This window comes from Impatiens glandulifera, chromosome 3 (assembly GCF_907164915.1).
Source record: "Impatiens glandulifera chromosome 3, dImpGla2.1, whole genome shotgun sequence".
NCBI classification, from domain to species: Eukaryota; Viridiplantae; Streptophyta; class Magnoliopsida; order Ericales; family Balsaminaceae; genus Impatiens; species Impatiens glandulifera.
Window position 1 is genome coordinate 51,287,889 of NC_061864.1, and position 24,000 is coordinate 51,311,888.

Below are 24,000 nucleotides of genomic sequence, written 5' to 3' on the forward strand. Positions count from 1 at the left end.
CAGCTTTTGCCTAAAACTTCCTATTTAACCCAGCATTAGACAACATACATCGAACTTTCTCCACCAATGTTCTGTTCATACGTTCTGATACTCCATTATGTTGTGGTGTTTTTATGATTGTGAAGTATCGAACAATGTCACTCTCTTGGCATAACTTCTGGAATTGTTCATTCTTATATTCTCCACCATTATCAGTCCGGAGAATTTTGATCTTTCTTCCTGTCTGGTTTTCAACTTGAGTTTTCCATTTAATAAAAATCTCAAACACTTCATCCTTGTTCTTCATAGTAAACACCCATACTCTTCTGGAAAAATTGTCAACAAAAGTAACAAAGTAATGTCTACCTCCAAGAGATGGGGTCTTAGCAGGTCCTTAGACATCTGAGTACACATAGTCCAAAATACCTTTGGTGTCATGGATAGCAGTGCCAAATTTTACTCGCCTTTGTTTTCCCAGAATACAATGTTCACAAAAATCTAATTTACAAACTTTTGTACCTTTTAGAAATCCTTGCTTGACAAGAGTTTGCATAGATTTCTCACCAGCATGTCCCAATCGCATATGCCATAGCTTTGTTGCCTCCGATTCCTTACTGATGTCCGAAGTTGATATCGTTGCTGCTATCCCATTAATTGTACAACCTTGATAGTAGTACAAATTATTGCTTTTCCTCATGCTCAACATCATTAGTGCTCCAGAGATTACTTTAAAAATTTCATTTTCCATTCTCACATGTAAGCCTTTTAACTCCAAAGCCCCCAATGAAATGAGATTCTTTTTCATATTTGGTATATACCGAACATCTCTGACAATTATGGTGGATCCATCCTTATTTCTCAGTTTGATTGAACCTATCCATTTTATTTTACATGTATGATCATTTCCCATGTAAACAATTCCACCATCTAGTTCTTTGAAGTTAAACAACCATTCTCGAATTGGTGTCATATGATAAGTGCAGGTTGAGTCCAATATCCACGCATCAGGATTTGATGTTGTGTGTGACATCGTCAAAGAAAAGTCTGAATCTGCATCGCTTTTGTTTTCTACAACATTTGCATCTTCAAAACCATTCCCTCTCTTCTTCAACTTTGGACAGTTTTTCTTCCAATATCTTTTCTTACGACAGAAAGCACATTCATCTTTGGCAACTCTGCTTTTGGATCTTCCTCCTTTCCCTTTTGATTTTATTGTTTGACGGCCCCTGACCATCAATGCTTCATCTGATGTAGCTGTTTTGTTTTTCCTTTTGTCATGCTTTCTCAATTCATGACTATATAAAGCAGAACTTACAACATCAAAAGAAACACTTCCCTTCCCATGAAGTAACGTTGTTTCTAAGTGTACAAATTTATTAGGAAGGGACGATAGCAACATCAAAGCAAGATCTTCATCCTCAAACTTAACATCAAGGTTTAACAGATCTATTACTAATTCATTAAACTTAGTAATATGTTCATTCATAGTAGTGCCTGATTGGTAATCAAACTGGAATAACCACTTCTTCATAAGGAACTTATTCTGACCACTCTTCTTCAGAAATTTATCCTCCAATGCTTGCCACAGTTTCTGTGCAGAAGTTTCTTTCTTCACAGCATACTTCTGCTCTTTAGACAGGCACGATCGAATTGTTCTGCACGCCAACCGATTAATGATACTCCACTCTATTTCTTCTATACCATCTGACTTTCCGACCTCAATAGCAACATCTAGACCCTGCTGAAAAAGACAATCTAGAACCTCACTTTGCCACATGCTGAAATGCCCAGTTCCATCAAAGATTTCCACCGCAAACTTCAAATTTGACATCGGTGTCCTCGTCTAGAATGACGAAAGAGTTGACGCCCCTTTTGAAGACTCCATCATGCCAAGGACGAACCTTCGGCTCTAATACCACTTGTTGGGAAAAACCAAGTGGTATTAGAATCTTCTATTTCTTATGATGTGGATATTGTTGTTTTTGGCACAATTAGAATCCCACATCGGAAGATGATGAGAGTGAAAGAAGTTTCTTAGTATATAAAAAAAATTATATATTCACAATTAGAATAAATCCCACATTGGAAGATGATGGGAGTTGGAGAAGTTTCTTAGTGTATAAAAGAAACTCTCCCCTCTTTGGTTTATTGCACCCAATATTTGTATCTCTTCTTTTTTATTAATTGATTGCCTATTTCTTATGATGTGGATATTATTATTTTTGGCACAATTAGAATCCCACATCGGAAGATGATGAGAGTGAAAGAAGTTTCTTAGTATATAAAAGAAACTATATTCATAATTAGAATAAATCCCACATTGGAAGATGATGGGAGTTGGGGAAGTTTCTTAGTGTATAAAAGAAACTCTCCCCTCTTTGGTTTATTGCACCCAATATTTGTATCTCTTTTTCTTTATTAATTGATTGCCTACGTCTCCGAGCACTAAGGCTATCAATTAATAAAGAAGAAGAGATACAAATATTGGGTGCAATAAACCAAAGAGGGGAGAGTTTCTTTTATACACTAAGAAACTTCCCCAACTCCCATCATCTTCCGATGTGAGATTTATTCTAATTATGAATATAGTTTCTTTTATATACTAAGAAACTTCTTTCACTCCCATTATCTTCCGATGTGAGAATCTAATTGTGCCAAAACCAATTTGTTGTAACGGAACGCGATAGACGACGTAAGCAATAAAGAACGACACTGATTTTAACGGTTGTTCTGTTCATACCAATAACTTCAGCAACACTATAAGCCTTGTCGTTTTGTAGAGCCCGCATCTTGATCTTCCATATTATCTTCTCCTTTAGAAGGACAATCTCAACTGTTGTTTTGCTCCTACCGATAACTTCAGTAAGCCCATAAGCCATATTTTTTTTATTTTTTGGGAAAACGGTTAAAACCATTTCATTAAAATCCCAAGAGTGGGAGAGTCAAGAATCAAAGGTAGACAAGTCTTAGCTAGGATTATAAGATGACAATCAAACGACCCTAAAGAACCTGATTAGTAGCAATCAAACATATAAGAAATGGATATTACAAACAAAGATTACAAACTGTATCAAATCCTAATTGTCCCAATCAGGATTTTTATTTCCATACCAACCTGATGTTTCAACATATTGTCTTCCCCTTCCCCTTCCTCTTGCAATGAACGGAGGATGAACTGAAGAGGTTGATGAATAATGCACATTCTCATCTTGAATTCTTTCTTTATATGAACTTGTTCTTATTTGATAGAAAAAATTATTCTTCTGAATTTCTGAGCTCTTCACCTTGTTGTTCTCAACTTGAATTTCGAGATCATTGTCTTTAATTCCTTCAGCTTCATCTTTGGAATCCTCAATAACTTTAGATTCCTCTGTATCAACATTGACATTCTCTTCTTCCTCTTGATTAACCTGTGTGTCTTCCTCTCTGTTTTCATCAGCAACCACTTCAATTTGATTTGATTGAGAATCATTAACTATCTCTTCAACATGATTAGGTTGAGGATTCACCTCCTTCTTCATATGGCTTTTTTCTTGTACATAATTTTCTTTATCTTTTATTTCATGTTTTTTAACCACATTTTGCTCATTAAAAATAGGAACATTTGTATCGTTTTCCTGCATCTTTATTTTCTGACCATTATGAATTTTCTAATCTTCTTCCTTAGCCAAATCACATTTTGGGCTTGCATGTTGGAAAGTATTGCAGAAAGAGCATCTGTCTAGCCTCCACTCATAAGTGATTTCTATGACAGTAGGTTTTCCTTTTTTGTCTACTACTGTCATACTTTTTGGCAGTGTGCTTCTAGAATGCACCTCAATGCTAATTCTAGCAAATGTTAAGTGCTCTCCTCCTTCAGTAATTGGATCAATGTATAATGGTCTACCCAATAAACCTGCAAAATGACTAAGGGCTTCAAAATACATATGTACAGTTATATTCCAGAGCTTGAACGATATTTGTGCAGTTTCTTTTGGCTTACTCAATAGGTTCAAGTCTTCGGACCATTTCTCTAACTTCATACAATTGGATCTTATATATGAATGCCCATTTTCTAGAATTTCCTCTAGATTAGATCCCTTCTTGAATTTAAAGAAATATAAATCATGGACATTTGCTGAAATCTTCTCCAGCCCTTTTTCTTCTCATTGCTTCAACAGTGCATCTTTAGTAATTGGGAAGAATACTCTGTTTTTCTCTATGTAGTTTCTCACAACTACATTTTCCCATTCCTTTATACAATTTTTCTCTACTTCAGTAGGCAATTTAAATTCAAATGGAGATTTCAGTACCTTCACTTTTGTTTGTTTATTGCCCAAGTAGATTTTCCTTTTAAAAGAATGATCTTTTGACTTTTTTTTATTGTTGTTCTTCCAGACTTCGTTAGTTTTCCATGTCAAGTTGTTCCTGATAATATATGACTTAGATTTGGGAGTCTTCATTAGTTCCTTCATTGTAAGAACTGACCATTGAACAATTTCTTCATATTCTTCTTTTTTCAACAGATTCCAGTCTTGAAGATAGTGGGTGTTGAGTTGAATTGTAATCTGTTGTGCTTTCTCCTTATTGATGACAATTTCTCCCCTTTAGGCATGCATAAGGAGCTTTGTAATATAATTCTTGAGCAAAAATAAATTAACTCTTTCATTATAGCGTATCTTCTAAGCTCCTTCATTATCCCCTTGTTTCCCTGCATTATTTTCAATAGGAATTTTCCCAGCAATAGTTAGAGAAGATTGTTTAATTGTGTTGGTATCCTGTTGTTTTTTGATAAGTTCTTCAGAAATTCTTTCAAATTCTTTGACTGTTACTTCCTTAATTCTTTCCAGCACAAAATCTCTAACTTCTTTTGATTTATTACTTTTGTTCTTCCTCTTCCCCATAATGGCAGAGACAGAGTAATAAACAAATTAATTGCAGAAACTCTAAGAGATGATCAAAAGTAAACCGCAATCGAGGGCAAAATCTAACGGAAACACTTAATGAATGACGCAAGACAATACCGGGATGCCCGTGTCGATCGTCCCGTGCCGCATGTGCCTATTGTGTCGCATGTGCCGATCATGTCGTGCCGCTTGTGCCGATTGCGCTTCCTTTGATTAATGATAATTCCGATGTCGATTTGATGACTTACGGTGCAGGACAATATCGTGTCATCCGTGCCTTTCTGCCTGTGCCTATCGCACCGCTGTACCAATCGTGTCGTTTGTGTTGATCGTGTCGCCCGTGCCGATCGTGCCGCCTATGCCGATTGCGAATCAAATCTCCAGAGCTTTTCTCTCTTTTTTCTGATTTTTTAAGCCATATCTTTTTACTGGAGCACGCATCTTGATCTGCCATATTATCTTCTCCTCCAGAATGACAATCTCAACGGTTGTTTCTGCTCCTGTTGACAACTTTAGCGACCCCCATAAGCCTTGTTGTTTCGGCAAAGCCCGCATCTTGATTTACCACATTGCCTTCTCCACTTGAACTTGTCGTCTTGATTCTTACTACTGTCATCTCAATTGAAAGAACAAACAATCAAATAACCTGAAGCTCTGATACCAGTTTGTTGTAACGGAACGCATGAGATGAAGTAAGCAATAAAGAAAAACACGGTTTTAACGTGGTTCACCAAGATAGAAACTTGGATACGTCCAATAGAAAGAGAGAATCTTATTAGGAGATCAGAATAGAGATTACAATAGTACAAACTATGATTATGAAACGAGTTTATATAACACTCGGTCCTCCAAAACCCTAACAGATACAGAACTGAGACTGGAAACGATGCTCTCAAGGCAAAGACTTCAATTTTCTGAAGTGCTCGATTGCACCTTTAAATATGCCTCAACTAGGTCAACACAATATTTTGGTAAATAATCTCCAAAATATTATAACAATACTTTCCTAGTTATATTACCATAGAAAAAGATCACATTTCCTTTTGTGTTAATCTTATTTCCTTAAATCAAGATTACACACAAAAAAGATATACTTTCATTTTGTTCAATATTCTCTTTCCTTGCATCATCAATTCAAAACATCTCAACAGATATGTCTTGGAATCAAGAATTCACATACATGTATTTCACCCATCTCTAAAAATCTTAAGGGTTTTCCTAAAATATTTATAAACGATGGTACAAAATTTGATTCATATTTTTTAACCACTTTATTTTGTTACTGACTTATTATCCCTCGAAAAAACACACCTCAATAACACTTGGTTAAAAGATTGTACTTGTTATGTTATGTTACAAGTTCAAAATATACCTATAGTATTTTTAATTTTATTTTTAACCGTTTCAAATTTATGGACGAGTCAACACACGATCCGACTCAAGTATCCATTTACTCTCACATATATATTCAAATTAAGGACGGCCCTAAACCCGGGAAACCAAACAAATTCAAATTAAGTCTTTTTGTATATATATAAATAAAGTAAATATTCACTGTAACTCCTTTTCCCATCACCATCACCATCACCATCACCATCACCATCACGTCCGCTGAAGTGTTCTATTGAAAAATTGCATTCACTTCTTCATTATCCACATCACATTATTCATCATCATTTAAGTAAAAACTTTCAATTGAAAATGGCGAGACTTACACTACAATGATATGCCTCCTCGCGCACTACTCGGAGGACTAATCGGTGGTCGGGCAAAGGTGAAGAACGTGAAGACGAACAAGGACATCCAGGGTCTGGGACGATTCTCTATCGAACAATATTATAAGAGAACGGTGTTATAATTTTGTCATGAACAATATTAAAATTATTACACCGTTTATTTTTTACTGTCAATTTCTCAAATTTCTAGTTTGTAAATCATTTGTACAATTTTTCATATCTACAAACACAACTATATTTTTCAATTACTCATCAATCATCTAACCATATTAATTTATCATAATCATATAAGTTTATGCATCAATTTTGTCATACAAGATGAACAATTGCACATATTGTTATCTTTGTTTTTGCTTTCCCCGATTATGTACAAACTTAATAGGTAGGTTGAACATATGATGAAAATATGAATTTGCATATTTTATATGAAACAGATAGAATCATTATTTTGTAGTAAAAAAATAGAAGAGAGATCTATCATTCTTTTAGTAAGAATTTATTCTTAATAGTACTCTGGATAAGGTCTACACATGTGGTCTGTTGAGTGTCTTAAGAATGTACAATCTATCTGTACATCACTTTGATCAAAAGATAGTTCGTACATACAAAAATTTAACATCTCCAATGCCCCTTTTAAGAACCTTTTCAAAAAAATTGAAACTATAAAAAAAAAAAATTAACCTCTATATAAATGATTTTGTGTGTGGTTAAGTTAAGAGCTTAATCACTTTCATTTGTTGTTATTTCTGTTGAAATAATCTTATTTCTCTCTTTATGTACCAGCTTATAAGAATCCATTCAAGGAGTTCACATCTTGGTTGGAGTAGTCAAAAGGTAAATCGACAGGATGTATACTTTGTTTCATCTGTTGATTGAAGCTTCTAATATTGGTAAGGAATTTTATATTTTGTTCAAAAATTTTATCATTTTCATTAGTTGTCTAGACTTCCTAGATGAGTAATCCCAAGAATTACTAGTATTGAAAGAGTAAATGTATTTTAACTGTAGCCTACTATGGATGGGCCAACCCTTTATGCCATTGAAGCCTGCATTGATCAACATTTATGTCAAAAACTCTTAATTTATCGGAAACTATATTCTATATGAATTCTGAGCTTGAATGTGTCGAGATTTGTTATTTGTTTAACATTGTATGATGATATAATTGATAATATTGGTTTGTTTGTTTGCTTAATTGTTGATAAGGAAAGTTTTTAGTAATGTCAGATTCGAGAGTTATTTGTCCTGAATCGAAAGTCGAAACTCCAACATAATCAAACTTCCAAATGTCAGATTTAAGTCGATAGGATGCAACATGGGAATATGCAATTCTATCGGAAGATCTTCAAATAAAAAATGGAAGAGATTTGTAGTATCATTAGAAAAGATGAATTGAAAGAGGGGAGAAGAAAATATAGAACTGAAAAACTGAAATGAAAGTTTAAAAGTTGAATGGATCGAGATAGACAGTGAGCTCCTTTATCTTAATTTATTTGATTAATTGTATTATTAATTATGAATATTATTAATCTACAACTTTAAAACTTCTATCTCAATATTTAATATTCATAATAAATAATGCAATTAACCAAACAAACAATGTAGATAAAGGAGCTCTCTACCTATCCCCACCCTTTATACTATCATTTCATTTGGTCAGTTTCTATCTTTACTTATCCCCTCATTCAATTCATTTTTCCTTCACTTAATCTTTTCTATTTTTGATTTAATAATTTTCAGATAATTTTTATATTTTTATTCATAATATATATATATATATATATATATATATATTTCAGATATTGATTGAGAAGAGAGGAGAGAGTAAAAATGGAGGAATTGTAAAAATAGAAATAAAATTTAGAAAAGGTGATTTTTTTCTAATTTGGTGAAAGAAGGGTTATTTGAAAAAAACTAACTAAATAGAATCAAAATAATGCACTCATTAAACGAGCTTTAAACATTAATTTTAAATAAATATACTAATTAACTTAAGTTAATATTTTTTAATTGATAAAATAAAATAAAAATATTATGAATAAAAATATAAAAATTATCTAAAGATCTTCAAATAAAAAATGGAATAGATTTGTAGAATAATTAGAAGAAGAGAGAAAAAAAAGATAGAAACTAAAAAAATAAATGAAATTAGAATGAGTTGGGATAGATAGAGAGTTTCCTTAAATTATCTTCGACCCATCTGCAAACTCATCTCCTTCCAACCCACCTGCAAACTCAACTGTATTTTGAGTTTTTCTGCAAATTCTCTCTCCTCCATACCTAAATTTGCAGGGATACTGTTCACATACTCAAAAGTTTTCAAAACTTTCATTTTAGTCCTTTTAGTTTGTTTTTAATTAATTTACTTAACTTATTTATATTTTAATTTGTTTACCTATTTTATTTATTTATGTTTTAATTTATTTATATAATTTATTTATATTTTACTTTATTTATATGTTTAATTAATGATGATTTTAATTTGTTTATATGATTAACTTATATTTAAATTTGTTTATATTTATATTTTATATTTTTTTAAGTATTATAAATTTATAATAATAAAAAATATTAATAAAAAATAATAAATAATAAAAACAATTTTAATAAAATAAAACACGTAGAAAAACCGAAAAAGTACAATAATCCTAAAGGTTTGTTTTGTTGTATTATTTTTTGTTTGTGAAATGTAATTTGTGTTTATTTAATAATGTTTAATTTGTTTTATGCAGTTGTATAAATAATTGATTTATAATTAGAATTTAAAAGTAATTAATAAGTTGTTGTAAAGTTATGGGTTCAATTTGTCATTTTAGATAAATATATAGATAATATTGAAAAAAATAAAAATTATTATAAAAAGGAATATTTTGAAAATATTCTTTTGAGTTTGAGTTTGAGTTTTTGGGTTGGAGATGAATTACTGTTTAATGGGATGTTTACTACATTTTGGGTTTGAGAATAAGTATTTGGATTGGAGATGGCCTCATCTTGATTATTCGGTGTAGTTGCATTATTTATTATAAATATTAAAAATAGAGATAGAAGTTCTGAAGTCGTGGGTAAGATGTTGATTGAGAGGAGAGGATAGAGTGAAAACTGAAAAAGGGTAAAAATAAAATAAAATTTAGAAATTGTGTTTTTTCATAATTTGGTCCTACAAGGGTTATTTGGGAAAAAACAGATAAAATTCAAAAAACTCATTCATCAAATCATCTCTAAACAATCATTATAAATAAATATATTAATTAATTTAAGTTAATATTTTCTCAGTTTATAAAATAAAATAAAAATATTATGAATAAAAGTATAAAACTAATATGGAGATTTTCAAATAAAAAATGTAAGAGATTCGTAATCAGAGATGAATTGAAAAAAGGGAGAAGAAAAGATAGAAACTGAACCAATCAAATAAAGTTGAATAGTTCGGAATAGAGGAGAGCTCTCTTATGGTTATTTGGCTAATTTCATTATTAATTATGAATACTTTATGTAGAGACGATCTGAAGTGTTGATTGAGAGGAGAGGAGAGGAGAGAGTAAAAACAGAATAAGGGTAAAAATGAAAATAAAATTTAAGAATTGAATTTTTTCCTAATTTAGACATACAAGGGTTATTGGGAAAAACTAAGATAAAATCCAAATAATTCATTTATCGAACAAGCTCTAAGCAATTATTCTAAATAAATATATTAATTAATTTAAATTAATATTTTTTTCAATTTAATAAAATAAAATATTATGAATAAAAGTATAAAAATTAAGTTTTTTAAATAAAAAATGAAAGAGTTTCGTAGGATTATTAGAAGAGACGAATTAAAAGAGGAGAGAACAAAAGATGAAAACTGAACAAATGAAATGAAAGTAGAATGGGTCGAAAAAGATATAGAGCTCCCTCATTATTTATTATAAATATTCAATATAAAGATAGAAATTCTGAAGTCGTGGATAAAATATTGATTGAGAGGATATGACAGTGAAAACGGAGGAAAAGTACAAATGTAAATCAAATTTAAAAACTATGTTTTTTCCTAATTTAGTCCTACAAGGGTTATAAGTTATTTGAAAAAAATCAAGATAAAATCCAAATAATTCATTCATCTAACGAACTCTAAATAAATATATTAATTAATTTAAGTTAATATTTTTTTCAATTTAATAAAATAAAATAAAAACATTATGAACAAAAATATAAAAATGATTTGAATATCTTAAAATAAAAAATAGAAGAGATTCGTAGTATCTTTAGAAGAAATAATTGAAAGAAATGAGATGAAAAGTTGGAAACTGACAAAATGAAACTAAAATTGAATGGATCGGGATAGACATAGAGCCTCTTAACTACCGAAAAATATATATATATATATATATATATAAAAGCCTACTACTCCCTTATATGGATTATTTGGTTAGTTTTATAATTAATTTTGAATATTAAATATAGATAAATGTTTTGAAGTCATGGATAAGATGTTGATTGAGAGAAGGGAGGATAAAAATAAAAATAAAATTTTGAAACTGAGTTTTTTTCTTATTTGGCTAAACAAGAGTTATTTAAAAGAAGAAAAAAAAAAGATAAATCCAAATAACTCAGCTCTTAGTTAGCTCCAATAGTCTGCTTAAGACTGTTTTAACATATTCACACTAAATATATAACGATAGGATTGGTTAATTAGATGTATGCAATCTAACTAGAACACTTAATCATTAAATAAAAGATTAATCATTAAATAAAAGAATATTCAAAACTATTAATTTATTTAAAAAAAGATTGATAAGGCTGATTTTGAACTGTTCTTTTTAAATGATATAATTAATTAGAGAGGTAATGAAATAATGTTTTGATTATAGTTTTTTTTTTAAACCTAAAACAGCAAATCCTTAGAGTATTTCACAAACAAAGTAACACTTTTTCAAAACAAATAAAAAGATATTATTTAATATTATTTTTGTATGTGGTGCAAACTGCAAACTAATAGCAAGTTGGTATTAATTTTCTCATTATTTTAAAATATAGAGGAAAAAATAAACTTTAGTGTTCATTTTTCTTTCATTCATATGTATTTTATATATAAAAATACCTCTTCTTCCTCCTTATTCATTATTGTAATAGCAAACATACCCCACACCACAGTCCACACTCATTTCACTTTTATATTTGTCCCCACAAAGAATTACTCCTATTATTATCATTATTATATTTAAATTAATTAATAAATAATTGTCCGATAATCAAGAATCATGTTCTTATCAAGATTCCCAATTCCAACGGCCAATAAAAAATATATAAAAAAAATAATATTTATGGGAAACCGACACAAGAGTGGGTAACAATCTGGCTTAATTCAGTGGTCTCTTTCCCCCCCTCCCCCATAAAAGCTGCCACCGCCATGGCAGCTCATACATCAATACATCAATGGCGGTTTCCTATTCACTATCCAAAATCATCTTCACTAAAAAACAAAACTTACACCCATCAAAATCAAAACAAAACCCATATCAAGAAAATTACTATTCATCATCCTAGTTGACCCACCCATTGCTAAACCCGCCATCCAAGACCCATCTGCTAACATTGCTTCCGATCCCGACCCAGATCCCCCGCCGGCGCCGGTAAATGAACCAGGACTGTTGTTGTTATTGTTGTTGTTGGTGGTATCTCCGGCGGTTATAGCTCCGGCACCGGTGGTGGCCGGAGAATCCCATGTTGATTTCTGACTGAAACAATCAATCAAGTGCAAATCTTTTTAGGTCTCATTTGATTTAAACTATTCAAAAACACAATAACAAAAATCATACCTTGGCATTGAAGGGCAAAACGTGACCGTATAATCAGCACCAGCACAAGTAAAAGTACTAGTTGGATCATCATAAGCATAACTATAAGACCTAGGACAAACCGATTTAAACATCTGAGCATAAACCGACGGTTTACATGTCGCCGGTGTATTAAACGCGCCGCTACAACAATACTCAGGACTCCCAAACGCCTCACACGCGCTTTTACAAGCAAACCCATTTCCAACTCTAAGTTCCGCCGGACATTGTCTATTCAAATCTGTAACACAACCCGTCGTCGCACATAAACCCGACCCGCCGCCGTTTGCTTCAACTATCATGGCTATATTGTAACCATCAACTAGACTCACGTCATAGAAATCTTGACCACCGCCGAAACCCAGAGTGAACTCGGCTAGTGTTGCAGGCGGTGATGCTCCGGCGCCGTTGCATTCTACTTCACCTGAACCACAATCGGCTGTTATACATGAACCGGATCCGGATCCGTCAAAGTTACAACCTGTTCTTGCCCAGAAACGACCAGACCAGCCTGTGGGTGCTTGGAATGTACGGGAGGTTTCTGTTGGAAGTTCGAATCCGGTGCTGTCTAGTTTTGGTGTACCGGCATTGGCTAGGATTCCTGGCCAGACTGTGTAATCGCATTTGTTTACAAATGTGAATGTTGATCCTAAAACACCTGTTGGATTAAATATTAATAAGAACATATTAACAATGGAGAATGTTTCATTAACTAAATCTTAATCTTGTTCTTTGGAGTTTACCTCTTGTCAGTAAAAGCAGAGCAATGGAGATCCTGAGAGAAAGATCCATGTGGGTGAAGATGGGTTTTGTTATTTTAATGGAGATGAAAAAATAAATTAGGGTTTTGTGAGGAAAGATGATGAGAGGAAGACGATGGAGTGCCACAATCAGACAACAGTGTGGGTGAAAGAGAGAGAAAGAAGGAAGAAAACAAGATAGAGAAAGGATGGGAGAGAATATTTTTTTTTTCCAGATACAGCAGCAGATGTTTTATATGTTTAATTGCTATAATTTTATTATTTTTATTTACTTTATAATATCCACTTATTTATTAAATATTCAAATTTATTTTTAAAAATTTAATACGCATATCTATGTACATAATTTTGATTCATACAGAATGAACTTATGTTATATAATAAAACATTGAAATAATTTTAACAGATAAAATCTATATTTAAATGTTTAATAAATAAATTATAATAACTAAATATATAGGCATTAACTAATTAAATAAGTTAAATTTAATAAAACATACATTTTTAATTTAAATAATAATTAAATTAAACTAGAGAAAAGATATAAGTGGTTGTTCGATTTTAGTTGTTCAAAAAAACTAAAAAATCAAACACATTTCACTTCCACCCTCTTTATCAAATAAATTATAATTATTAAATACTCAATTAATTTATTAACTAAAATATTAAATATTTTTTATTTTAAATTATTATTTTTTATTTTATAAATTAATATTTAAAAAAAAACATTATGATCTCCTTAAAATTATTATCTATCATTTTTTTTCTCTCGATTATCTCAATAACTTCAACAGAAAAAAGACTAAGGTTGTCTAGAAAAACTTAAAAAGTCTGTAGTCTATTTAAATAATTTTTTGTTTATTTAAATAATTTGGAAAAAATGAATTTTTGAGTAAAAATAATTTAAAAGTATTAATTATAAAATGATTAATTTTTTTTAAATAAAATATTTTTTTATTAATAAATTGAAGAATTTGGATGAAATGAAATTTGACCATAACAATATTTAAGGACTTTTTAAATTGAAATATTATTTGAATAATTTTCTTTTAAAAATAAATTTTCTTTTAATTAAAAAATAAATTAGTTCAATTATAAGGAAAATAAAAAGATGTGTTAAGTGATTTTTTTTCCCTTAATTTCTAAACCAAAAAAAATAGTTTAGTTATAGAAAAAAATACAAATTTTAATTGGACTATATAGTGTTTGATTTATTGTTAGTTATCTGGAAAAAAAATGCCGAATAGACAACTGATCAATCTTAAACAAAGAAATAGGGGCATTCCACTAATCATTCAAACATTGAGAAAATATAATAAGCAGGGTGAAGAATAAAGCTAGACTGTCTCTGGGCAGCGAAACTGAAAATCATTCCGGTGAAGCAGAGACAGACATCTATCTCGATTCTTTGACCATTCTCATCTTAAAGAGCGATCACTTAGCAATGAGCACTAACTTCAAGCGACCGAGAATGAGTATTTATCCCTTACGGGAATCGAACCTGTGTTTTCGACATTAAAAGACGATGTCATAACCACTGGATAAAAGGGACCAAAAAGTCATTCTTTATATACCGCCCTTATGTGAGAGAACGGGACGATATATTAAGAATGAATTTTTAATATATATATATAGCTTGGAGGCAATGAAGTTATAACGAAAACAAATTCACGATTATCACATCTATAGGAGAGAAAAAATTGTTTAAATTCAATTCTCACGCTCATTGTTCTCAAATTATTTCTCTCTCTCAACTTTCTCCGACGAAAATCGTCTTCAAACTCAAAATCCTAGATTTATTCATTTTTTTTTATAAAATATAATATTTTTTTGTCAAAATGGTATGTTTTCAACTTCAGTTATACAAAACATTTTTTTTTATTTTGTAAAAACATGTTTTTCAGTTCAGGTTTAACAAACCCTAAACCATTTTTATGTTCATTAACCCAGCAAAGACAACATCGCAGAAATGAACCCATAAGATTAAGCATTGAGTTGAATCCGAAATGTATTATTATTACTTACGTTCTACATTCCACATAAAGAAGTCTATATAACCATGTTCAGGACCAAAATATCCCGAACATGGCTATATTTAGGTCCATCTATAAATGAACATCACATTAAAAAACAACGATAATTTGATAAAAAAACATATGGTCTCTGGTCAACGTGATTTGTTCGCTCCAAAATAGAAGTTTTCTACAAAGAAAATGAAGAAAACACATTCTGATAAGAGTTAAGAAAATATTATAATGACTATGAAGAGTTTCTAAAGATGTTACCTTAAGTCCAAATCATGGGAATTGAAGAACGATCGCTCCCCATCTGATACTTGGGTATCCCGCTCTCCTCTAAATAACTCCAAATCTCGCACTGCCAACTTCTAATTAAAATGTAAAGAATGTTATTTTGGGATGGGTTACTAAAAGACTCTCTTATGCAGGTCGCATTGAACTGGTCACTAGAGTCGCTATGAGTATCATCAGATACTGGGCGTAGCAGATCGTTCTTCCGAAGAAAAAAGTCATGAAAGAACTGTATCAACTGATGAGAAATTTTATATGGAGGACTAAGGGCGTAGAGGAAAAAAGATAAAATGGACGGACACCTGCAAACCCAAAGAAGAAGAAGGAATCAGCATCAAGTATAGTGTCTCCTATAACAAAACTCTCACCTACAGGCACTTCTGGGCATTTGAAAAAAATTGGTCCACTCGAGGTTCATCATAAAAGACATCAACATCTGGACATGTAAGATTAGAATGGAAGTGGCGTGGTCGCTTAAAAAGATTTCGAAGCTCAGAGACAGTGCAGGCAAGATTATCAACATTCAAATTGGCAATGGCAATGGCACTCTGTTCTGGCATGACCTCTAGTTCAAAACAGACTTATCCTCCATAATCTTCTATCACTCAAATCAGACGGGAGTGTCAATTGACCACAATTCAGCAAGTCAATAGCGGCGATTGGAATAGCCTTCTGAGGACTATTTTAGAAGGTGTGAGAGTCATCGACGCGCTTTCATCATATCATCTGAATAATCGTGAGGATTCTCGTGTTTGGAGTGTTGAGAACAATGATAGGTTCAACTCAGAGTCTGATTGAGATTGCATTTGTGACCGTGGGGACATTGTCCCATGGTCCTACTTAGTGTGGTTTACCAAAATTATCCTAGTCACCAATTCATCTTATGACTCACCTTTCACGAGAGGCTAACACCTGTGATCAAATCAAGAAGTACATGAGCATCCTGGATTTTAATTGCCTCATTTGCTTAGGAAATTAGGAGTCCATTGAACACCTCTTTGGGAATTGCCTTCTTGCTTTGGAGCAGATTCTCCACATCAATGGGTCTCCTCATTTTTCAAACGAATGGACCGACATCAAAAAATTCGCCATCACTAAGACCAAGGGCAACGACTTCATCTCTAATACCTTCAAGTGTTTCTTCGCCATCATTGTTTATCACATATAGATGAAGAAGAACGCTAGAGCGTTTGCAAGAATCTGCAATGATGTGGATACAGTCTAGAACGATATTATCACCGACGACAACTCTCTCATCCGAACATGGAGGCGTATTCTCATATGCGAGAAGAATTAGTTAATCTGTCAAAATTGGAACATCGCTTACGAGAAAGTCACTCCCACCACTGATTTCATGGTGCTTTAATTGTCAATTGTCATTTTTTGTTTGTCGCTCGTCAATTGTCATTTGTCATTCACTATTTGTTTTGTTTCCTCATTATTGTCCTTCATTTGTTTATTTTCGCTTTGCCCTATGGTGACTTTTATTTAATTGACGTTATGTTATGTGTTCTTTTAAAAAAATATTATTGATGATTTTGTTTTTGAAAGGTTATGTTATTTTGTTTACTCCAACTAATTATATTCTTCTTATTTATTTATTTTTAAATATATATTAATTAATCAATTTATTTATTTATGTATTTTTAATTTAATAATAATAAAAAAAGTGAATAAATAAAATTAATAAAATATATAAGTATATGAATTTATAATGAAATTTAAATTAAATATAAAAATTAATTAAATGGTACCAATCAAATATCATCCATAATAATAATAGTAATAACCTCTCTAACCAAACTAAACACTATCATTAATAATCAATATAACCACATTATTACATAGTTTTAATCAAATAATACTCTTTTATCCATAAGTTTTATTACTATTTCTTACATTTATCAATCCAATTCTTATTTTCATTCCACCCTATAAAACACACTCTTTAATTTCAAACTAAAATATGCCAACAAAATAAGATCTATATAATTCAAACAAACTAAATAATATCCAAATATTTAAGACTTAAGTGATAAATTAATACGAATAAGTTGCATCAAATTAACATAAAAGGTTATTCCTTTCTGGTTGGGTTCATTTAAAAAGCAGGACCATTTTAAAGGTGCATTTAGATTAACAATCTACCACATTTTAGTTCAATTTTCATTTTTCTTGAAATTATTACAATTATTCTTTGAGAAAAAATAGTGAGATTCTCACTTTCTCACTGTCATAAGATGAATAACAATTTATTTCAATTTACTTTAATATTTTAATGTTAGACGTTATTAGGGTAAATATAATATAAGACATTTATTCTCTTAAATAAAAATATTTTCAATTAAAAAAAAAAACAAGAACCTATCAATATATATGAGATTCAATTAATTTGTTTTGAGTTATATTTGAAAATACAACATCTTTATGTAAATAAAAATACATTGCAAAGCCTAATGATAAACCTTTCCTTTGGATTCCCTTTATTATCTTCTTTTGATGGTGTTGACATTTAAGCCACCCCAAAACAATATTTTTAAGTAAAAATTAAATTAATTCTGAATTATTGTTTTTATTTTAACTTAAATACTAAAAATATATTAATATAGTTATAGTGTTTGTTTTTCAAATTTAAATCAAAATATTCAAATACAAAAGTATTTAATTATTAATAATTTATTTTATTTTAATATGTGATCAATCCACTAAGAGTTAAACTAAAATGACCTTGTTTAATAAATTGAATTTAAAATTACAATATAAGTTGGCCATTATGTTATTTTAATATTAACAATATAAAATACTATGTCTGTCAAATGATATAATGAACAATGATAACACATTTGTCCCACCACTACTAAAACACCATAATAGCAATCTCCACGGCTGGATACTTATAAATGAATCATACCAAAAAAATAATTGTAATTTTATTTTTGGAAACAAACTTTAATATATATAAAGTATGATTGGTTGGTAATTGAACATTATAGTAATTTAATCGTTTCGAAGAACAAAAGAACTGTTGAAAATAATTTCGACTAACATTAATCGATTTCAATATTCGAAGATCTACATACATTGAGGATTAAACCTCCATTTTCTTTTGCTTTAACTTCCATTGATAGTGTTATTTACAAAATATGGGGTTGTTTAATATTCAATGTGAAGTAAGCATCAAGGAAAATATTATTTTTCTCCTTTTGTCATGATTAGGTTTGAACTAAATCAACACTTAAGATAACATATAATAATAAATAATATTAATAAAAGTTCATTTAGAAACTATGTTCACAAAGTAAAAAGAGAAACTTATAAATTTGTAATTATGTTGATTTTTATTTGTTTCTCAAGGAACATCAAGATTTTGAGATAGAAACTTCTTATAAATGAACAATTTCATTCCTTGTTTTACTTTTAATATTTTTTATTTTATTTTAGGAGAAAAATAATAATAATAACAACGATAAAATAAATAAACTTTTAAAATAAGTCAAAACAAATTAAAAAGAGAAACACAATTTTACACATTATTTTAGTCTTAAAAAAACCTGCAAGACGATACACTTCTTCTTTCCTTGAAGATTTGGCGATCAATTTTTTTCATCTTTGAAATAGTTTGATACAAGTAGAATATAAAATCACTCATTTTTTTATTATCTAAATATTATAAATAAAAAACTTTGAAATTAATTTGACTTTTATGTAAGAGTTTATAATGTAAGTTTATAAATCTTTTTTACTCAAAAGTATTTTCTTGATGTTAGGTTATATTATTTTGTATCAATTTTATTTTAGTGGGAAGATCAATTTTAATAAATGTAGATAAAAATTGAATAAAATATTTTTTTAGGAGAAACTTATCATTTATTGCCTTTGTATTTTTTATTTACATAATTGAATTCTTGTATGCTTCATTTTTTCCAACTATTTTGTAAAATAACATTGTTTGGTTTGCTTAATGAAATTTGTATTTTAATAATATATATATATATATATATATATATATATATATATATATATATATATATATATATATATATATATATATATATATATATATAATGTATGTGTGTGAAGTCAGGATATAATATCTCAAATTCTTGAATTGAGGTTGTTTGTTTAGTATAAGATGTAAATTTTAATTGTTGCGAAGTTGTTCGATACATATGGGAATATTCATTCCAAAAACTGATGAAATCGGTCGAAAAGTTGACTCATTTTTTTTAAGACCTAATAGTTCGATAGTTCATCATGGCTGTATTATATTCTTCAACTAATCATTTTATTATTATTTTTTAGTGATGTTTTGGCATTGGACATAAACTATACTTGTAATTTATAATACATTGATCATTTCAAAAGAAAAAGTTAAAGCTGTAAACTGTACAGGCGTGTTTGGTTATGGTGAACTGTAGTATGTAGACATGTTTGGTTATGGTGAAAATGACATTAAAATGGAGGGTAAAATTTCAATTATATTGTTTGTTTATGGATTTAAATGTAGGAACTAAAATTAAAAATAAAATTTTAATGCTACAAAGATAAGATATATTTTTGAGTTAAATGCTGAATAGTCCTTGTATGTTTGGATATTAGACTACTTGGTCCCTGAACTAAAATAATAGAACCCGTTAGTCTTTGCCGTCCAAAACTGTTAGTCAAAATTCTTTTGACTGTTAAATAATGACCATTTTGCCCTTACCTTTTTTTAAATTAAAAACAAATTAAAATAAAACCTAAATCTAATCTAACCTAAATCCACAGTCGAAGAGATCTCCCGTTGAAACCAGTCGAACCCCTTCTCCCAAATCGAGACGAATCCATAGTGCAAGCGAATTGACGACGACCTGGGCGACTGAGGCAAGCGAACGAGCGACGAAATCCACAGTGGTGCAGGCGGCGAGCGAATGAACACATGGACAAAATCGAACAAATAACGACGTGCTTTACCCCTAAGCTAGTTAAGTTCTTAGAGTTTACCCAGACGTTTACGATTGAGTTGCAGTGGAAAGAACAAAAGACAGTGGTATATGATGTCGATAGAGATAAAATTAGCTTACTGGATTTGCACAATTGGGCTTATCAGCGATTATTAGTAAATTCTTCAACATTTATTCGGTTTAGAACTGTAAGTGGGTTGAAAATAGATAGTGACTGTGACCTACTAGATGTAATATTCATTGCTGTGACCTACTAAATGTACTATTCATTGCTGTGACCTACTAGATGTACTATTCATTGCTGTGACCTACTAGATGTACTATTCATTGCTGTGACCTACTAGATGTACTATTCATTGTTGAGAGGGAAAATTTTCATTTAAACTAATTGGGTCTTCATTCATACTATAATGAAATTAGTCTCACTTTTATTGATCTCTTTCAAACTAATAGACCATGCTTTATAATTAATTGCTAAACAAACTAATAGACCATGCTTTATAATTAATTGCTGAACAGAATCCTTAGGTCACCGTCACTTAGACATAAACCATAATAGACCATTCTTTATAATTAATTGCTGAAATAGAATAGGTCACTTAGACATAAACCATAACAGACCATACTTTATAATTAATTGCTGAAATAGAATGTCACATACAATCCTTAGGTCACTTAGACATAAACCATAACAGACCATGCTTTATAATTAATTGCTGAAATTGAATGTCACATACAATTCTTAGGTCACTTACATAAACCATAACAGAACATGCTTTATAATTATTTGCTGAAATAGAATGTCACATACAATCCTTAGGTCACTTAGACATAAACCATAACACTTAAATAGCTAATTGTCGATTACATTGTGGTTTCTTAATTATAATACTTAGACAATTAGCTAACACTTAGACCATAACACTTAGACAATCGTGTTCATCTTAGGGGGAATGAAGACCCAACCCAAAAACTAACAGTTGTACCCACAAGTGCCAAAAACCCAAAAAGAAGAGTCTGCACTACTACACAAAAACCCAAAAAGAAGAGCCTTCACCACTACACAAAAAGAAGAGCCTTCATCACTACCCAAAAACTAACATCTAACTCGAAGGTCCTTGTTGTGTGTGGTCTTCACCAAAACTAACATCTCTTGTGGTTGGCTTAGGGGAAAACTTTCTCAACCATATTACCGAGGCCCTAACATATCAGAAAGATGAGTTAAACATTATTGACAGTTCTAAATAAAATATGTTAGATCCTTAAGTCCTTACCTTTTGACCGTCTGACATAATTATCAATGGTTTGCACCTCTGGTCCAAAGCAATGGCTTCGTGGAGTAACTCTAAGAACCAACCCCAATTGATCCCATTTTCAACATCCACAATAGCCCAAGCAAGAGGAAACATGTTGTTGTTCCCATCAAGTGCAACTGCAGCCAGCAAAGTCCCTCCAAATGGGCCATTCAAATGGCATTCGTCAATTCCAATCCAAGGTTTACAACCATTTAGGAATCCTTCTTTGTTTGTATTTAGACACACAAATACTCTCCAGAATCTCTTCTTCTCGTCTGGGTCCTGACTGTCCATTGCTTGTAGCTTAACCGTGCTCCTGTGGTTCAATTCTAAAAGTAAGTACAATATGTGTGCAATTTGCCATAGGACTCTTAAAAACTGCCATGGTATTTTTCCCTTGTCATTTTTCTAGCCCGCTGCATCTTCCAAATTTGAGGTTCCACTCCCCACTTATCCAAGCATGCTCTCATTGTTGCATTATCCAGATCAGGATTAGCTTCAAGTAGGTCCCCAAGTTGAGTAGTAATCCATTTAGAAGTTGCTGCCTTATTGTTACTCAATCTTAAGCATGTGTGTTCTTTCTTTAAAGTTTTCACCATAAATATCACCTGTTCACCAACCTCTGAAACATGAATTCGCCAGGGACAACCATTGCTACATACTGCTGTCACACGTGCACAATCATTCTTCAAGAACTTAAGCTTATAGCCACCTTGGATGCTATATTCTTTCAAAACAGCCTTAAATTCTTCTTGCCCATCAAACATGTGCCCAACTTCAATTTCTTCATCACCATTGACATGAAAAGGAACTCCATCCACATTAGTCCTCTTTCTCTTCTTTGGCAATTCAACCGGATCTTTCTCCTACATTGATGACTCAATTCCGCTACTGATATCAGACCACTTGCCATTCTCCTCATCTAGATCTTCTTCTACATCTTCCTCCCCGAAGATGTAATCATCATCCTCACTATCAGTGACAACCCCTTCTTCCTGCCCAACATCACCATTATTAGTTTCCTCACCACAATCATCATCCTCACATCAGTTTCCTCACCAATAGCCTCTTCTATCCTAACACCACCCTGCAGCCCAACACCATCTTCCAGCCCAACACCATCTTCCAGCCCAATATCATCATCCAGTCCAACATTCACCTGCCCAACTGCCTCATCCAACCCCACATTTGCATCATCCTGAGCAGCATCACCATCAGTTTGTTCATTAGCCTCAATGTCAATACATGAAATGTAACATAGAAGAATCAACACTTCTTCCTCTACCAATATTTTCATAAATTCTTCCCCCTCAACAATGAATAATACATCTAGTAGGTCATAGTCACTATCTATTTTCAACCCACTTACAGTTCTAAACCAAATAAGTGTTAAAGAACTTACTAATAATCGCTGATAAGCCCAATTGTGCAAATCTAGTAAGCTAACTTTATCTACATCGACATCATATACCACCGTCTTCCGTTCTTTCCACTGCAACTCAATCGTAAACGTCTTAGGTAAACTCTAAGAACTTAACTGGCTTGGGAGTAAAGCACGTCGTTATTTGTTCGATTTTGTCCATGTGTTCATTCGCTCGTCGCCTGCACCACTATGGATTCCGTCGCTCGCCTCAATCGCTCGTTCGTTTGCCTCAGTCGGCCAGGTCGTCGTCAAACGCTTGCACTATGGATTCGTCTTCAAATCCCGATTTGGGAGAAGGGGTTCGACTAGCTTCGACATGAAATCTCTTCGACTGTGGATTTAGGTTAGATTAGATTAAATTTAAATTAGGTTTAATTTAATTTAATTTGTTTTTAATTTAAAAAAAAAGTAAGGGCAAAATGATCATTATTTAATAGTCAAAAAATTTTGACTAATAGTTTTGAACGGCAGGAACTAACGAGTTCTATTATTTTGGTTCAGGGACCAAGTAGTCTAATATCCAAACTTTCAAGGACTATTCAGCATTTAACTCTATATTTTTTGAGTGAATAGGAGAGATAATTTGGAAAAAAGAATTGAAGAGGGAATGATGACGTTATCTCATTGTTGAAAAAAAATGTGAAAAAAAAGATAAATTGTTTTACAATTATTATTATTTCGGCCAACCATATTAGAATTTTAAAACTGATGCAGGAGGCATCACCTCATTGATTTTAAATTCCACTCTTATTCCTTCTTTTACACTACCGATTTATTCTATACAATTATTAAACATAAGAATTGAATTCAATATCAATTCTTATAAAATTGAAACTAAATTCTAATGATTTT

At 31.2% G+C, this 24,000-nt stretch overlaps 1 protein-coding gene across 1 annotated transcript; it reads right to left on the bottom strand.

Moving 5' to 3' along the window:
* Nucleotides 1-11,770: 11,770 nt before the first annotated feature.
* Nucleotides 11,771-13,372, bottom strand: LOC124932367 (thaumatin-like protein 1). Its single transcript, XM_047472987.1, has 3 exons — nucleotides 13,161-13,372; nucleotides 12,400-13,075; nucleotides 11,771-12,318 (listed from the first exon to the last, which is right to left on the bottom strand). The coding sequence occupies exons 1-3, from the start codon at nucleotides 13,207-13,209 to the stop codon at nucleotides 12,054-12,056; spliced, it is 990 nt and encodes a 329-aa protein (XP_047328943.1). The 5' UTR covers nucleotides 13,210-13,372; the 3' UTR covers nucleotides 11,771-12,053.
* Nucleotides 13,373-24,000: the final 10,628 nt, after the last annotated feature.